Source organism: Balearica regulorum, chromosome 27 (genome assembly GCF_011004875.1).
Source record: "Balearica regulorum gibbericeps isolate bBalReg1 chromosome 27, bBalReg1.pri, whole genome shotgun sequence".
NCBI classification, from domain to species: domain Eukaryota; kingdom Metazoa; phylum Chordata; class Aves; order Gruiformes; family Gruidae; genus Balearica; species Balearica regulorum.
Window position 1 is genome coordinate 1,015,517 of NC_046210.1, and position 15,649 is coordinate 1,031,165.

A 15,649-nucleotide genomic window follows, 5' to 3' on the forward strand; every position below is an offset into this window, starting at 1 on the left:
AGGAGACTCTGGGGTTTGGGGGTGGGATTTTTTTGGCCAGATGCAGCTCTCTTGCAAAGCCAAGGAGCACAAAGCTAGCATGGAAAAAATAAATCAGTTTATGAGCGCTCTAGTAAATGAGACTCATTGCAGCTGTGATGATCTGCTTTCCTCGCCGGTGATGTCTTTTTGCGACACGATCTCCAGGCAGATGTGACTCACGGGCAACAGGATCCAGCGGGCATCTGCCTGCTGGTGGGAGGCTCCGCGGAGGGACTACTGAAAGGTGGTTTTGGGGGGAGAAAGCAGCAAATAAGCCAAGTCTTCTTCTTGTTGTGTTTCAAAGACAAAGCTAGATCCTTGAGGAAGCAGATTAGCCAAATTAATTTAATATGAATTTTTCTTCTGCAGGGAGCGGCAACTGAAATATAAAATATTGGAGGTTGCACGCTCCCTCCTTCTCTTTATTATTAGCCAACTGTCTTTAAAAGGCTATAAATGTTCTTCCAGCTGCTACAATCTGATTAGGAGTGTAATAACCTCTGCTCATGTGCTGGCTGCTATTCCAGGCAGGGACACACGTAAGGTCCTTACGGGGGAGAGGGACCCTCCCTGGCTGCAGGCTGATGCCTTCCCAATGATGCAGCGTGTCTTTGGAAGATAACCTGCACAGGACACAGCTCCCAAAAATGTGCTTTCGACTCCTCCCAGGGTTGATGGCATCACTCAGGTGTGCCAGAAGGTAAAATAACAGCTTTTATTAAAAACAAACAAACAAAAAAACAACAACCCAAAAAAAACCCCTTTTCATTTTGGAATAAGCACTGGTAATAAAAGTTCTTTGAAAGGGAAAAAAGAAAAAAAATCAAGTCTGAGTATTTGGGCCCCCTGCTGCTGGCTGGATTAATTTATGGGAAATGGGAGAAGTCAGTCACGCTTGTTCAAGGCAGATGTTTGCTGCCCAATTCGGTTTCAGTTCAGCATTTGGTTAAAAATAACTCGTCCCTGTGCCTTGAGAGCAGCCGCTGCGGCACACGCTGGGTTTGTGCCTCCGGGCTGAACAAACCGCTGCTGTATCTGGGAGAATGAGCACGGGGAAGAGCTGTAACCCCGAGCAGAAAGGGCTCCTTGTGTCCTTTCCTATCAATAAATCTCCTGTTTTTCGGACAGGAGAGGACAGCCAAGCGTTTGGGCTCTTTTAAAACACGATGCCCCCCGCCAAAGCTGCAGGAAGCAACACTTCCCCAGCGAAGCTATAATCCAGCTTCCCATAAACTTCCCTGAGCGGTGCAATACCCACCAGCTGGCTCCTTCGCAGGAAAAGCTGAATATCTGGGGTTGTTTTTTTTTCCTCACAAGAGGATTTGTAATATATGACTCACCGGGAGGCTTTCCTTTCCCTCTCTCCCATTTATTTTTAACTTGCAATCCCCTTGGAAGACTTTCCGAGATCAGAGCAGCAGCATAAGCACGTTGCGTGACATAACGTGGCTGCGCTGAGGTCACCTTCTTAAAAATAAACCAGGGCACACCCGGGATGGGCAAAGGCGCTGCCATTTTCATTGTTTTTACATCAATCATCCGTGCCAGCCTCGGATCCTGCTTCAGGGAGTTGCTCCTATCCCGGAATGCGTCAGCTGCGTGCCGAGAGCTTGTAGGAGCATGCTGAAATCCTGGCTGAAGTGTTTAATTGTTGTACTTCCCAAGCGGAGCCGCGGGCAGGAGCATCTTCTTTCGGAGGCGTGATGGGTGGAAGGATAATGGCACGGTCCTTGGAGCTCCCTGTGGATTCCTGGCTGGGCAGCGTTGGGAAAGGGGCAGGAGAAATCGGTTTTCCCACTGGGAAAAGGAGCTGCTGGGGAGAGCTGAATCCTAGGAAATACAGACAATTGTTTGATTTTTAATTAAAAAGAAGTCAAGCAATAGATTGAAACAAGGACCAGGTTGGAGATGGAGAAATATTGAAAAGAACTGTTATATTTTTCTCTCAGCTATATGTTTTTCTTTTATATAGGTAATTTTGGCCCAGGTCTTCACCTTGTTTATTCACATGAGAATGAACTGAGCTTTCGCATCCCATGACCTGGTTTCTGACAAACATGCTTGGCGAGGATGAGATGATTAAACCCACCTCGCTCACAAAATGGTCGTGCAAATCCTCTTAGCTGAGCCAGTGAGTACTTTTCCACCCCGATTTCCCTTTCTCCCCCCATATAAAGGGTTCCAGGGCCGGGGCTGGCTTTATGGGATTTCATCCCCTTTTTCTCCAGGTATAAATGAGAATAAACAAAGATGAACAGGGCTTGAGAAATATGTGCCCATGGGGGAAATCAGACCAGGTTTTTAGCCATTAGGGTTTTTAATCTTCTGAAAGTTTCCAATGTGATGTGCACCTTTCCATCCATTTTGGAGTATCTTCCAGCTTGGATATTGACCCAAGACCATGTGTGGCTTAGTCCAAAGCTTTTCTTTCCCCTAAATCAACAAATTAAAGGCTCTTTACAAAGCTTGTGCTAAGGATCAGGCTGACATTATAGACCGGAGAGACATTATATACCAAATATCCAGGCATTATATGCTGAATCTGCTCCGTATGTTTAATTCTCTGCCCTTTTATTTTGGCAGGGGAGCTGCTGATGGGGGAAAGCTTTCCCATCGCCTGCGTGGGAGCAAGAACAAGCCAATAATCGCAGTCTGGCATGAGGAAAAGCCCAGGCGGAGACAAGACTGCTCCGAAGATGCTCAGGATGCTCATGCAGAGTTGTCATGGGCACAACGCTCTCCGTTGCCATCTCCATGGCTACCTCGGCACCAAGCGGAGGGGATGCAAACGATGTCGTTAGCTTAAATGCTGCATGCTCTCTCTCGGCTGGTGTAAATAAGTACTGCTCGGAATCATCCACGAGGTTTATCTCCAGGGATGACAGCTGGTTTTTAGCTGGAGCTTGAAGGCTGCTGAGATTGCAAACGTTTTTATTTATGAAAAGCTGGGATTTGTAGCATCTCCCCTAAGGTATTTCTATGGTGGATGCACTGGGGTGCAAGTGCATGGTGTACTCAGATGAGGCTCGGGGGTTTTTTTACCCACCCTTAGCCAATGCAATTGAAAAATTGCAGACAATATTCTTGCTTCTGACCCAAGGTAATGCTATCGGATAAGAAAAACAAGAAATAAAGCTGTGTATAAATAAGGAAGTTGAGCTTTGACTGACGTGTGGAGAAGGAAGCATTTTGAAATGAAGGGGTTTTTTTCCCCAGCTAGCAATTTTTTTGAAAACAACAGCAAAGATTATGCGCAATAGGAACATCTAGTTAATACAGTCTGGAGCTGAGATGTCCTAGCTTTAGTGGCTGAGCGGAGGTGCCAGAGCCGACAACTCCCCTAAAGAATTTCTCCTTCTCTCCTTAACTTTTCCAAAGCAAATCCCAACACGGTGCGAAGGCCGCAGCTTGCAGCCTGTGTGGAGAAAGCTGGGACAATAAAAGTCACGTTAAATCTGTGCAGAGGGTTGGAATTACATGGGAAGAAGCCCACCAGCTTTTCAGGGCTTGGGATTGCTGGGATCTCCGTGCCACCAAGAGGAAAAAAACCAGAGGTGTGAAGCACAGGCTGCAAAGCATTTTATCGAGCAATGCTGAGAGAGGGCAGAAGCAAATGGTTTACGAGATGACGAATATAAACCCTACTATGAGCCCACGTGCGGGAGCAGCACCAGAGGACAAACCGCAGCTTGGGCAATGGAGTTTTGCTTCAGTGATAAGCAAAGAGATGGTTTTTTCTCTCTCTAAAGCTGCGTCTGGTTGAACTACACAACTCACACGTGCCCTTTTCCCAGCAGCTCCAGCGACCTTGGCCCCTGGCTTGTTTTTCAGCGCATTTCTCAGCAAGCCCAGCGAGGCTCTGGGGAGAGAATAATGATCAAAGTACAGAAAATGGAGGAAATTAGTTTTGCATTTATGACAGTGGGTCAGGACCGGCTGTTTATCCTGAGCTGGGGGAGAACCAGGCAAATTGTTCCCACCAGGCTCAGGGCAAGGAGGCTTCCTGCAAGCAAAGCCCCATCTGCAGCTGTTAAATGGCAAATAATAAGTAGCACTAATAATACAAGGCAGTTTATTTTTCCCAGGGTGTTTTCTTGTATTCTGGCCTGAAATATCTGTGCCGTCTAAAATATTTTTGGAGTATCAATAATCCAAGGAACTTGTCATGTTAAAAATAAAGGAAGCTGGAGCAAAGCCTCTGGGACTTGATTTCTCACAAAGCTTCATTTGTCTGGGAGCTTGGGTTATTCTGGTAAGGATTCATTAGGTCATCAATTGTTCAAAAAAAAAAAGGAAAGTTTGGTAGAATTACGTCAACCCCTTGGCTGAGATTAACTGAAATAAAGCTGAGAATTGGGGTCTTATTGCTCCCTCATTAATTGTTTGACCTCTCCTGCACAAATAGATTTAAAATGAACATTTTGGGGACTGGGATGGGAATGAAGTTTTGAACAACTCTTCACGGCAGCTGGTTTGTATCTAAGCTTTCTGAGCTGTTTTCAGGGGATGATGAGAAAAACAGCTGGAAAAGGTCACAGATCCTTTTTCTGGAGGAAAAAAGGAGGTTGGCGTTCCTTGAAAAATGGGAAGAAAAAAAGGAAAACGAAATAACAATAGTAAATCTGGATACTATTTTAATGCCAGAAATAGGCCAATTCTGGCAGAATTGGCTGCAAGAGCTTTTCCTGTATTTCTCCTTAGTTCCAGGAATAGAGAAGAGAGATTTATGACTTGAAATTTCAAGTGTTGGCAGAGCTCCTGGCTCTCCACCACGGACCCAACCCAGTGAGGGAGAGCCGACAACGCCGCTGTCCTCCAGCCTTTGAATTATTGATCATATATATTAACTATAGACGTTTCTTGGGGTCAGTAGGTGGAGCACGAGGAAGATGTGCCAGGTGACATGTCGCAGTTGTATTTCAAGACAGGAGGCTATGAGAAAGGAAGAGGTTTAATCAACGCCAGCTTAGTTAAGTCCTTATAAGTGCACAGACCACAGATCCCAGATAAGCAGAGATAGAAAAAAAACCCAAAAACCCCTCTGATGAAGGAGATAGATACCCACTTTTTGTAAAAACCCACCACATTCGGGAGCTGGAAATGAGCTAATTTCACTCTTTAATGTATCAATACAACGAATCACACAGAGGGAAGGTGTGCCGGCCTATGCCAGGGGATCCCTTTGGGGAGAGACTGGAGGTTAATCATAAACCGTGACCTTGCTCTGGGTGACAAATCACTATCCAGCCTGTCCTTTTTTTTTTTTTGCCTTTTTTTCTTCTAAAAAATAAAGTGCCCTCCAGTTGATTTAAGACACTTTTCTGGATTATTTGTTGGTGATTTACTATTAAGTCAGAGATGCAGCTGCTCACATTTTTAATCCATCTACCTCCCAGGCAAGGAACAGAGATATAGCAGTGGTGACCACACATAGAATCATAGAATCATAGAATGGTTTGGGTTGGAAGGGACCTTAAAGATCATCTAGTTCCAACCCCCCTGCTGTGGACAGGGACACCCTCCACTAGACCACGTTGCCCAAAGCTTCATCCAACCTGGTCTTAAACACTTCCAGGGATGGGGCATCCACAACCTCTCTGGGCAACCTGTTCCAGTGCCTCACCACTCTTAACAGTAAAGATTTTCTTTCTAACATCTAATCTAAATCGACCCTCCTTCAGCTTAAACCCATTACCCCTTGTCCTGTCACTACACTCCCTGATAAACAGCCCCTCACCATCTTTCCTGTAGGCCGTCTTCAGGTACTGGTAAGCCGCAATTAGATCTCCCTGGAGCCGCCTTTTCTCCAGGCTGAACAATCCCAACTCTCCCAGCCTGTCCTCACAGGAGAGGTGCTCCATCCCTCCAGTCAGCTTTGTGGCCCTCCTCTGGACTCGCTCCAACAGCTCGATGTCTCTCCTGTACTGGGGCCCCCAGAGCTGGGCGCAGTACTCCAGGTGGGGTCTCACAAGAGCGGAGTAGAGGGGCAGGATCACCTCCCTCGACCTGCTGGTCACACCTCTTTTGATGCAGCCCAGGACACGGTTGGCTTTCTGGGCTGTCAGCGCACACTGCTGGCTCACGTTGAGCTTCTCATCAATCAATACCCCCAAGTCCTTCTCCTTGGGGCTGCTTTCAATCCATTCCTCGCCCAGCCTATAGTCGTGCTTGGGATTGCCCTGACCCACATGCAGGACCTGGCACTTGGCCTTGTTGAACTTCATGTGGTTCGCACGGGCCCACCTCTCCAGCCTGTCCAGGTCCCTCTGGATGGCAGCCCTTCCCTCCAGCGTGTCGACCACACCACACAGCTTGGTGTCGTCGGCAAACTTGCTGAGGGTGCACTGATCCCACTGTCCATGTTGCTGACAAAGATGTTGAACAGTGCCGGTCCCAGTACCGACCCCTGAGGAACACCACTCGTCACCGTTCTCCACTTGGACATTGAGCTGTTGGCCACAACTTTTTGAGTGCGACCATCCAGCCAATTCCTTATCCACCGCGTGGTCCATCCATCGAATCCATGTCTCTCCAATTTAGAGACAAGGATGTTGTGCGGGACAGTGTCAAATGCCTTGCACAAGTCCAGGTAGATGATGTCAGTTGTCCTTCCCTTATCCACGGACACCGTGATCCCATCATAGAAGGCCACCAAGTTTGTCAGGCACGATTTGCCCCTAATGAAGCCGTGCTGGCTGTCACCAATCGCCTCCTTATTTTCCATGTGCCTGAGCATAGTCTCCAGGAGGGCCTGCATCTATTTCAGGGGGGTGAATTCCTCTGTTATCCATTGCTTATCTGTGTGCTTATATGTTATTTATTGTGACCCAGTTACAAGAAATCACTTCAGGAAGAAGAGCCAGCTGAATACGGCTTGTTTGTTTGCAAACCCGTATAATTTTTTAATCAATGGATCAGCTAAACAAACATTATTGCATTTATGTTACTTACCATTTAAAGTAGATAATCCCCTTGCTCTTCAGCACCACATAGTGGGTATTATATTAATTTAAAATGCTGTACTACTGTTGAGAGGGGCTTATAAAAATGAGGCAGACCTTTCCCATTTAATTATTTCAAAATTTCATGATTTTAAGTCTTTTGACTACATCCAGCTGGGAGCAGAAGAGTCACAGCCTTATTTTCAGACTGAATCCCAGGTACCCATGTCACTTCTCCATAGCCCTGCCTCTCCCCACTGCCAACCTTCCTCTGACCACAAAATACTCCATTTTAAAGCTAATTTTTGCAGATGACATCACTGGATAGTTTCCAGATGGGCTGAGGACATCCCCGGGTATGGGGGTTCCTGCAGAAAAACTCTTTTGGGCTTCAGCTCCCCAAATCCCTTTTGCAAAAACCCTTTGCAATGCTGACCTCTGCAGGCAAATATTGCATAAAACCAGCTGGCTCTAGGCAGCAATAACCTAAATAATACATAAACCAGGCATTTTACTCATTATTGCTGGCTGTGGGTAGCAACAGCATTTTAATAATGCATAAAATTGGGGCATTTCTGTGTTGGTTAGCAAACAGAGTATTTCGGTGAGGGAAATACTGGGAAATCCTTGTTCCCTTGGAAGGGGGTGAGCTGCTAACTCCTATATAGATTTTGTAAATAATTTGCTGGTTGGACAAAGCGCTTTTAAATCAGGTGCTGAAGGATAAGAATGACAAGCAGGCATTTCATGCCGTAAAGCCATTGCTGCTATGAACTGGGAGTCAAAGGCCTTTCCTGGGGAGGACGGGGAAGAGCCAGAAACTACTCGCAGTGTGCCCCCTTAACCTGCACCTTTGCCCTGAGGCCCCACTTCTAATTAAGCTCTAATTAACAGCGCTAGGAGGGCCCCCAGCCCTGCGGTGGGAGCGGGGTTAGGTGTGCTGGGGCTCGGGGGGGGGCTGGAGATGGGGGTCCCGCGGGCCCAACAGCCAGGCCCCGGCCCAGCCGCCTCCTCAGGGCCCGGCCTCGGAGCTCCCCTAGCCCCGGCCTCCCCTCAGCCCCGGCGGGCACGGAGCCCCCTGGCCCCGGTGACCCATCAGCTGTACCCCCCGCGCCGGGCCTTCCCCGGCCCCAGAGTCCCTCCAGCCGCGGCCTCCCCTCAGCTCCGGAGCCTCCTCGCCCGCGGCCTTGCCCCCGGCCCGGGAAGGCTCGGCATGACCCACAGGCCAGCCCTCGGTCCCGGTCCTTGGTGCCTTCGAGGTCTCCGGTGGGAGCGGATGGGCCGGGCCGGGCCTGCTCCTCCTTCTCCCGGCTGCCGCCCACCCCCAGGGCCTGAACGGTTCCCTGTGGAAAAGGGGGAAGATGGTGGCCGCGAAACAAAGCAGGCGGTGGCGGGTCTGGGTGGGGAGGACTTTAATGTGCCCACTGCCCGGGGGTCCTGGGTGTGGGGAAGCGTCATGGGTTGGCAGGTGGGCAGGTGTCCTTCCCTGCGGGGTCTGCGAGGGGTATGCCGGTGGTTAGCAGGAGCTGCGGGGAACCTTCCCCTGTGCCCTGGATCAGCCAGGCTCCGGGAGCATCCCCGACGGGTGCTCAGACCGTGAAGGTGGCCGAGCAAGAGACATTGGAGAGACCGAGAGCCCCGTGGTGCATGGCGATGAGTGCCCCGTGCCCGGGGAGGATGCTCAGACCCCGAAGGACATCAAGGAAGAGATGTCAGAGGGGTCCGGAGCCCTGCAATGCTTTGGGAACAAGTTTGATGGGAGCTCCTGGGTCGCAGGGTGTGCCGCTGCACCTGGCAGACCCCCATCCTAGAGCTTGAGCGCCGTGACACGAGGGATGTGGAAGGGACAGGTCTCCTCTGACCCTGTAGAGCTGCAGAAGGAGAAAACATCGGGGGGTCAAGGAGGAGCCCACATCTCCCCTCCCTGCATCCTCCCACCCCGTGTCTGCCCACCCTGTGGCCACCGCTTACATGAGCCGGTTGCGGATGGGGCGGAAGTGTTTGGTGAGCCTGACAGCAAAGATGATGTTGGGGATGAGGAAGAAGGTGCAGCATCCCAGGCTGAACCAGAAAGCATTCTGCAAGGAGAGAGCAGCGTTCTGCTGAGCTGCACGGGGAGAGGCAGCCCCCAGGCTCCGTAGGGGTTTGGGGAACCTTGTGGTGGCTGGTGCTGATGGTGTGGGGGTTTCAGGGCTGCTGTCAGCCCCATCTACCCCAAATTCATGCTGGTGGGACGCTGCACCGCACAGATCCCCGCCAGACCCTCGTGGAGGGACGGGGATGAGATCCTCACCCATGGGTCAGCGATGCGGTCGCACAGGATCACACGCCCATTGTCAAGGGCCGTGGCGAGTGGCTGGCACGAAGCCACGTCCTCCCTCAGCTGGAACAAGAGGTGGAGACAGGGCATAAACTCACTCCTGGCTCCAGGGGATGCATTTTGCTGCCTTGGCTTGGCGAGGGGCTTGCACGCAGCATCCAAGGGGGCTCCTGGCCCCAAAGAATCCCCCTGCGGCGAAGGCAAACACCTACCATCTGCCCGACCCAGTTCAGGTACTGCGCGAAGTATCGCAGCTCCTTCCTTGTGAAGCAGCCGATCTCCTGGGCAGAGGGAAGGCAGCATGGAGGGCAAGCGTCGTGCTTCCCAGCCCAGCTCCAGCCCCGCTCCAACCAGCTCTGGGCTAACGTTGGGCTTGGAAACAAGCGCTGGAGGTTCCAGGTGCCCCTTCCCCTCTTGCAGCACCCCGTTCTCACTCTTTCTGGCTGTGGGGAATTTTGTACCCCCTGAGGGCTAATCCAGCCCCACTCACCTGCCGGAGGATCTGCTGGGCTTGCACTGGCAGCTGGGCTTCCACCGAGGCCGTGGTGGCCAGTGTTGTCTTCACCCGCTCCTGGGGAAGCGCGGGAAAGGCAGAGCATCCTCAGAGCACCGAGCGGCAGGATGGGTGCCCCAGGGGTGCTGGGAGCAGGGCGTGCAGCACCTGCCGAGCTTTGAATTGGGGCTGGTTGCTGGGGGGCAGGGAAAGAGGGACCTGCCCCCAGCAGAGAAACCCCCTGGCAGGGAGCAGGCGAGATAAAATGCCATGGATGAGATTAAAAGGCCCTGGCAGGCGGGACACAGATGACACTATGTATTTTTTTGGAGCTGAAAGAAACCGCGCAAGTACCTGGAGATGTGGCGCCAAGCGGGAGAGGAACTGGACACTTTCCCCCAGCTTTGCCTGTGGGACAGGGGAGTGAGAAGGGTGCAAAAGCCCTGTCAGCCCTTTTGCAGGGACACCACTGGGCGAACGCCGGCAGCGCTGTGAGCCGTCAGCCCGGCATGAACTCACCACCAAAGCCTCCTGCGATTGCACCGTGGAGTTTTGCATCTTCCACAGGGCCTGGGCCTCGGCAGCCAGCCGCCCCGCCACCGTGCCGTTCCTCTGCGGGGGGGATGGCGGGGTGAGGACATCCCCGTGGGCACACAGGCAGCCCCCGCTGCCCGCCCTGCTGCTCACCTGCATTTTCTGCAGCCCCTCGAGGCTCCTCGCCAAGGCAGGAAGGCTGGTCTGCACCACGGGGTTCTTCATCTGGGGGAGGATGGAGTAGGCAGCTGCCTGAAATCCAACCCTGGAACCCAGCCCCGCCGCAGGGGGACCAGCTGCCCGTGAGCATCCTCTCACCTCCTCCTGGAAACGACCGTAGTCCACCTCATCAACGCCGCTGCGGGCAAAGGTCTCCAGGTCCTGCCTGCCCTCGCTGCGGAGGAGCCGCACTTCGCCCAGGCGCGCCGTGAAGTCGCCCAGGCGTTTTTGGAAATCGGCTGTGTACTGCAGGGGCGAGACGAGAGGGATGCTGTGAGGTTGGGGCCAGTCACCTCCATCCCAGTAACCCCAGTAAAGCTTGTGCATCCCCACACCGTTACGAGAGGCTCTGGCTGGAGCCAGCCCTCACCTTGGGAGTTTTTAGGTGCTCATCCAAGTCGTAGGACCTGTCGAGCTGCAGCACCTCCCACAGCCCCGCACCACTCTTGCACTCCCTGGAAGGCAAAGGGACGTTGGTGGCGTGACCCTGAATTAGACCTCCAGTGTACAGGGGCAGAGGTGGCCACTGGCAGCACCCACCGGTACGCAGCACTGAGGTTGGAGTCCCTCCTGAGGTTGAGCTGGCGGGTGAGGTTCATGGATGGAGGCAGGTTCCCAGGGGTATCAATGAACTGGGCCAAACGGGAGGATAAAGAGGGTCAGCATCAGGTGCAGTCATTCCCGGCAACGATTTTGGGGTGCTCTGCCCTCGCAGGTGTGTCCTGGGATACCCCATCCCAGCCGGAGCTAATCTTGACTTTATTTGGATGATCCCCCTCGCAGAGCCTTGCTGGGCGGTGTTCGGAGGGAAAGCAGCGGACAGCCCCACGCAGGGACCTGCCTGTGTGTGCACAGCCACGGGAAGAGCCCTGACCCCATTCCCAATCCCGCTCCCAGCCCCATCGCAGCGTCCCGCTGGCCCCGAGCACCGCAGAGATCCCTGAACAACCGGAGGACGGGGGGTCCTGCAGGTAGAGGCGGCGTCGCCTTGAGTGAATTAACGGCACAAGGGCAATTCCCCACTGCTGACGCAAACCCAAGGACCTAATCCTAATCCTAAACTTAATCTTCTGGTTTAGGATGGGGCTTTTCCGGATGAGTTTAATGGGAGGATGCAGAGTGTGTGGAGGCATTTTGGTGCACGCAAGCAGCGACTTATGGGGCGATGGGTGGACGCATGGCCACCCACCTTATAAATCTCCTGGTTGACCCAATTCCTGCAAACCAGCGTCTGGATGTTGCCCCCAACCAGGAAGGTGGCGAAAACCAGGAGGATGAGGAGCCAGGAGAACAGGAAAGCCAGGCCCACGCCACTGAAAGAGAGAGAGAAGGCGCCGGCGGCAGCTTTGCAGACCCGAGCTGGCAGAAAGGCTTGTGGGGACCTGCCCGGCCAGCTGCAGCCCTGCGGCACCCTCCTGCGCCCGGGCACGCCGGCCTGCCTGGGAAGGGCCTGCGGGAGTGGGGTGTGCCGGGCAGTGGGGCCGGGGCGCGGGAGCTGCCAGCTCCCAGGGAGGAGCGGCTTCTCCCGAACCCGCCGGCGCAGGCGGTGGCTTCAAAAGCCTTTCCACTCAGCCTGGCTCCCGGTCCCTCCCTTGGCTTTGCCCCTCTGTTTTTGGGGGGGGGTTGAGATGGCAACAACCCCCCCCAGCACCTGGAGGGATGCTTACATGAGGAGAAACTTGGCGCCAGCTTCTCCTCGACACTCGTAGTCGCTCGGATCCTCCCGCTTGGAGAGCCCATATGCCCCCAGGGCCATCCCCATCACGTTGCAGGCGAGGATGAGGAGGATGATGGAGCACAACACCGTGCCTGCAATCCACCTGGAGGAAAGAGCGGCAGGTCTCTGCCTCGAGATATGGGCTGATGCACCAGCTGGGGCTCGGAGAGGGGTTCAGCACCCATCTCTGCCATAACCCCTGCACCCCTTTGTGTTCCCTGCTGTCACCTGTACCGCTCGAAGCGCTCCACCTCCCGCAGGTATGGCTGGCTCCTCTCCTCCGCCTTCTCCAGGGCTTCACTGACGGGCCGGGTGTAGTCAGGAAGGGGGAAGTTGTTGGCGATGGACTGCACCTTCTCAGTCATGCGGGCCATCTCCTCCCGCAGATCTGTGGGGCCAAAACTGTGCTGGAGGGGCAGATGGTGCCTGCGTCCCACCCTAAGTCCCCAAACTGGGATTTGCCCCATGGAGGGTGTCCCCGCTTGGTCCAGCTGACCCACTCACCCTGGATGACCTGTGCCATCCTCTCCACAGCCAGCTCTGGGATGGAATTGAAGGTGCCATTGCCCTGCAAGGAAAGGGGGGGGGGGTGCTGACCGACTCAGCCGGGGCTGCCCACGGGCACCACATCGCCCTGCTGCACCCTGACCCCCCCCAACCTGGCGAATCATCTCTGCAAAGTCGCTTCGGGGCAGACCGGCCAGCGCCTTCAAAACTTTCTCCACCGACGGCACCTTGGGGTGGAAGAAGCAACCCGTGAGCCTCGGGGCTGCCCAAGGCGGCGTGGTGGTGGTGGCGGGGGACCAGCACCCCATCCCACCTTGCCATAGTCAGCACCCAGCTCCAGGCTCTGTGCCCTGCCCAGGATGCTGGCACAGGAGGTGCAGCGCGGGTCGTCCAGCAACGCGACCACACGCCGACGCCGTTCCTGCAGCGCCAGCTCCAGCTCGGCCCGCGCCGACGCCAGCACCCGCGCCGTCTTGTCGAGAATCTGTAAATGGTGCAGCGAGGTCTGTAGGTCTTAAAGAGAAAGCCCAGGGCTAGTTCACGCTGCTCCGCTCGGCTGCCCCGGCTCTCCGGCGAGGCTTTGGCACCAGCACTGGCCCCAGGGAGAGCCGTGCTCGGCCATACCTCCAGCCCTGTCCTGCAGGTCTGCCAGCGCCGCGTAGGTCATCGCCTTCAGCTGCGTGTGGATGGAGAGCCCCACGCTCCGGCTGAGCCCTGCAAGGCATCGGGCACACTGTCAGCATCTCATCCTGGTGGGAAGCTCAGGACGGTGCCCGCCAGCGCCCGGCACGGTGCTTACCACCCAAGTCGGATATTATCTGCTGTCGGGGCACCTCAAACTGGTCTACCACCATCTGCACCCCCTGCCGGGAGAGAGGACCCGGTCAGCCGGGGGTAGCAGCTGCTGGGAGGGGAGGAAGCCCCACGTTGCCATTCAAAATAAATTTTTAATGCAGACGTGCCACCTCCTCTCGCCTCCCGAACTACTCCCCGAGGGAAAGGCAGCTGCTTGGGGACCCACCTGGGGGACGCTGTCGATGTGCTGCCGCAGGGTGCGCAGGGTGGCCGGCACGGCTCCCAGCCCTGGCTCCATCTGCCCCTTCACCCGCTGGCTGGTGACAAAGGCACAGATGACGCTGGTCCTGCCGGGGACGAGCAGGCGGTGAGGGGGCTGCCGAGCAGAACCTCCCAGCCCCATGGGACACGGTTCCCCCCACCATGGGACGAGGGGGACTCACAGGATGATGAGGGAGGTGAAGCACAGGCAGGCCAGCAGGCAGTGCCGGCGGCAGCCCAGCGAGCGCCGGTGGGCACGCAGGCGGCCCCCGCACCGCCGGCGGCTCCGGCAGTAGCAGAAGCACATGCCAGCCACCGGCATGGCCACGGTGAAGAGCAGAGCCACCGCGGCACAGACGACGTAGCCCAGCTCATACTGCACCACCTACGTGACAGGAGAGCCCGGTCAGCACTGATGCACCCAGCTTTTGGGGTGTTCGTGTGCCCAGGCACCGTGCCCCAGGTGGGTGCCATCCCCGTGGGATCCCCTACCCCACGTCCCAGCTCACCTGCGACGTCCGCACCGAGCCGGGGTCGTTCAGGGCTGCCCTGAGCAGCTCTGCAAAAGAAACCGTGGCACTGGTAAAAGAGGTCCCACCTCGTGCACCCCCAACCCTCCCTGGGCAGCGGGGCCAGGACAGAGGCAGCATCCCCCTCCGTGAAGCGACTCAGACTCCCCCGGAGCAGCTCCAGACACAGGGATTGCAGCCGGCAAAACTCTGGTGGTCCTGGCACCCGTGGTGGTGGGGTCCCGGCTCCCCAGCTCAGGGCTTACCTGTGGGCAGGGGGTTTTGCTGGATGAGGTCCAGGCAGCGCTGGACGAGGCCGTAGAGGGGATCGAGCGAGCTGGGTACCCGGTGCAGCGCCGGCACCCGAATCTCGGCGTGCGTGTCGGTGAAGCGGAGGACACTGCCGGGGCCAGCGAGATGGCATTGCTGGGTCCCGGCGGGATGCAGCAGCGCCCAAGCCAGCAGCAACCCGGCTGCCCGCATGGCTTCGGCAGCGAGGAGAGAGCCGGTGGGGCTCCGTCAGCCTGCGAGCAGGCGGAGGGGCATGCCCGGCCCCGCACGGCTCTCTCCGACTCGGCTCGCTACTCCGGGAAACCTGCCTGACGGGTCGGCCGCTGTGCAAAGCCCAGACACTGCCGTGGCTTGTTCCCTTGACGGGCTCCCCGGGGCGGCTGGGCTTGGTGGGGCTGCGTGGAGGCGTCTCCCAAACCATCCCAGGCCTGTTTCACAACCCCCGGCATCCCTGAGTCACTGCTGTGGGGTCCCCACAGTCAAGGCCATTCCCAAAATGGGTGGCAAAGCCCCTCCCCGGGTTTTTGGGGAGAGAGTCAGGTGGTGCTGAACCCCCTGTCCTCGGGCTGGAGGGTGCTTGGAAGGAGGGATCTGGGATTTGGGCATCACTGGGAGCGGGTGGGAGAGCCCTCGCGAGTGGATCTGCGCCTGTGGGACGGGGTCCACGCAGAGCAGAATCGCTCTTGGCTAAAGCATCTCGAGATCTGGGGTACCAGTGGGCTGGGAAGGAGAAGGGAAAACAGGGGGAACACAGGGAGAGGGACAGTGAGCCCCAGCTGGTGGTGCCCACTCGCCAGCCAGGTGTGAGATGAGTTTTCCGGGCTCAGCCAGTCCCTGCCTCACACCCTGAGGCAGCTGCGGCTCCTTCCCAGGGCCTGATCCTGCTCACCGGCATGGGCCGAGCGCTAATTACAGGGTTGGCTGGAAATGAGGGAGGTTCAACTTGATTTCCCCAGCGCGGAGGGAGCAGCCCCTGTGTGCCCCGATGGCCGCGGGGCACCCCGAGAGCTGGGCCCCCCTGCTTGGCCGGGCGAGTCGAGC

The 15,649-nt window shown here is 55.7% G+C and overlaps 1 protein-coding gene across 1 annotated transcript; it reads right to left on the bottom strand.

Moving 5' to 3' along the window:
- Positions 1-8,769: 8,769 nt before the first annotated feature.
- On the bottom strand, positions 8,770-15,044 carry LOC142598314 (prominin-2-like). Its single transcript, XM_075736578.1, is given in 24 exon segments — positions 8,770-8,833; positions 8,934-9,040; positions 9,256-9,345; positions 9,495-9,563; positions 9,773-9,853; positions 10,130-10,183; positions 10,295-10,387; positions 10,463-10,534; positions 10,628-10,774; positions 10,899-10,983; positions 11,069-11,160; positions 11,718-11,841; positions 12,196-12,348; positions 12,474-12,633; positions 12,750-12,813; positions 12,905-12,979; positions 13,066-13,265; positions 13,377-13,466; positions 13,552-13,615; positions 13,774-13,894; positions 13,991-14,193; positions 14,318-14,367; positions 14,584-14,830; positions 14,832-15,044. Coding segments are annotated over 24 exon segments (2,703 nt in total). The 5' UTR covers positions 15,030-15,044.
- Positions 15,045-15,649: the final 605 nt, after the last annotated feature.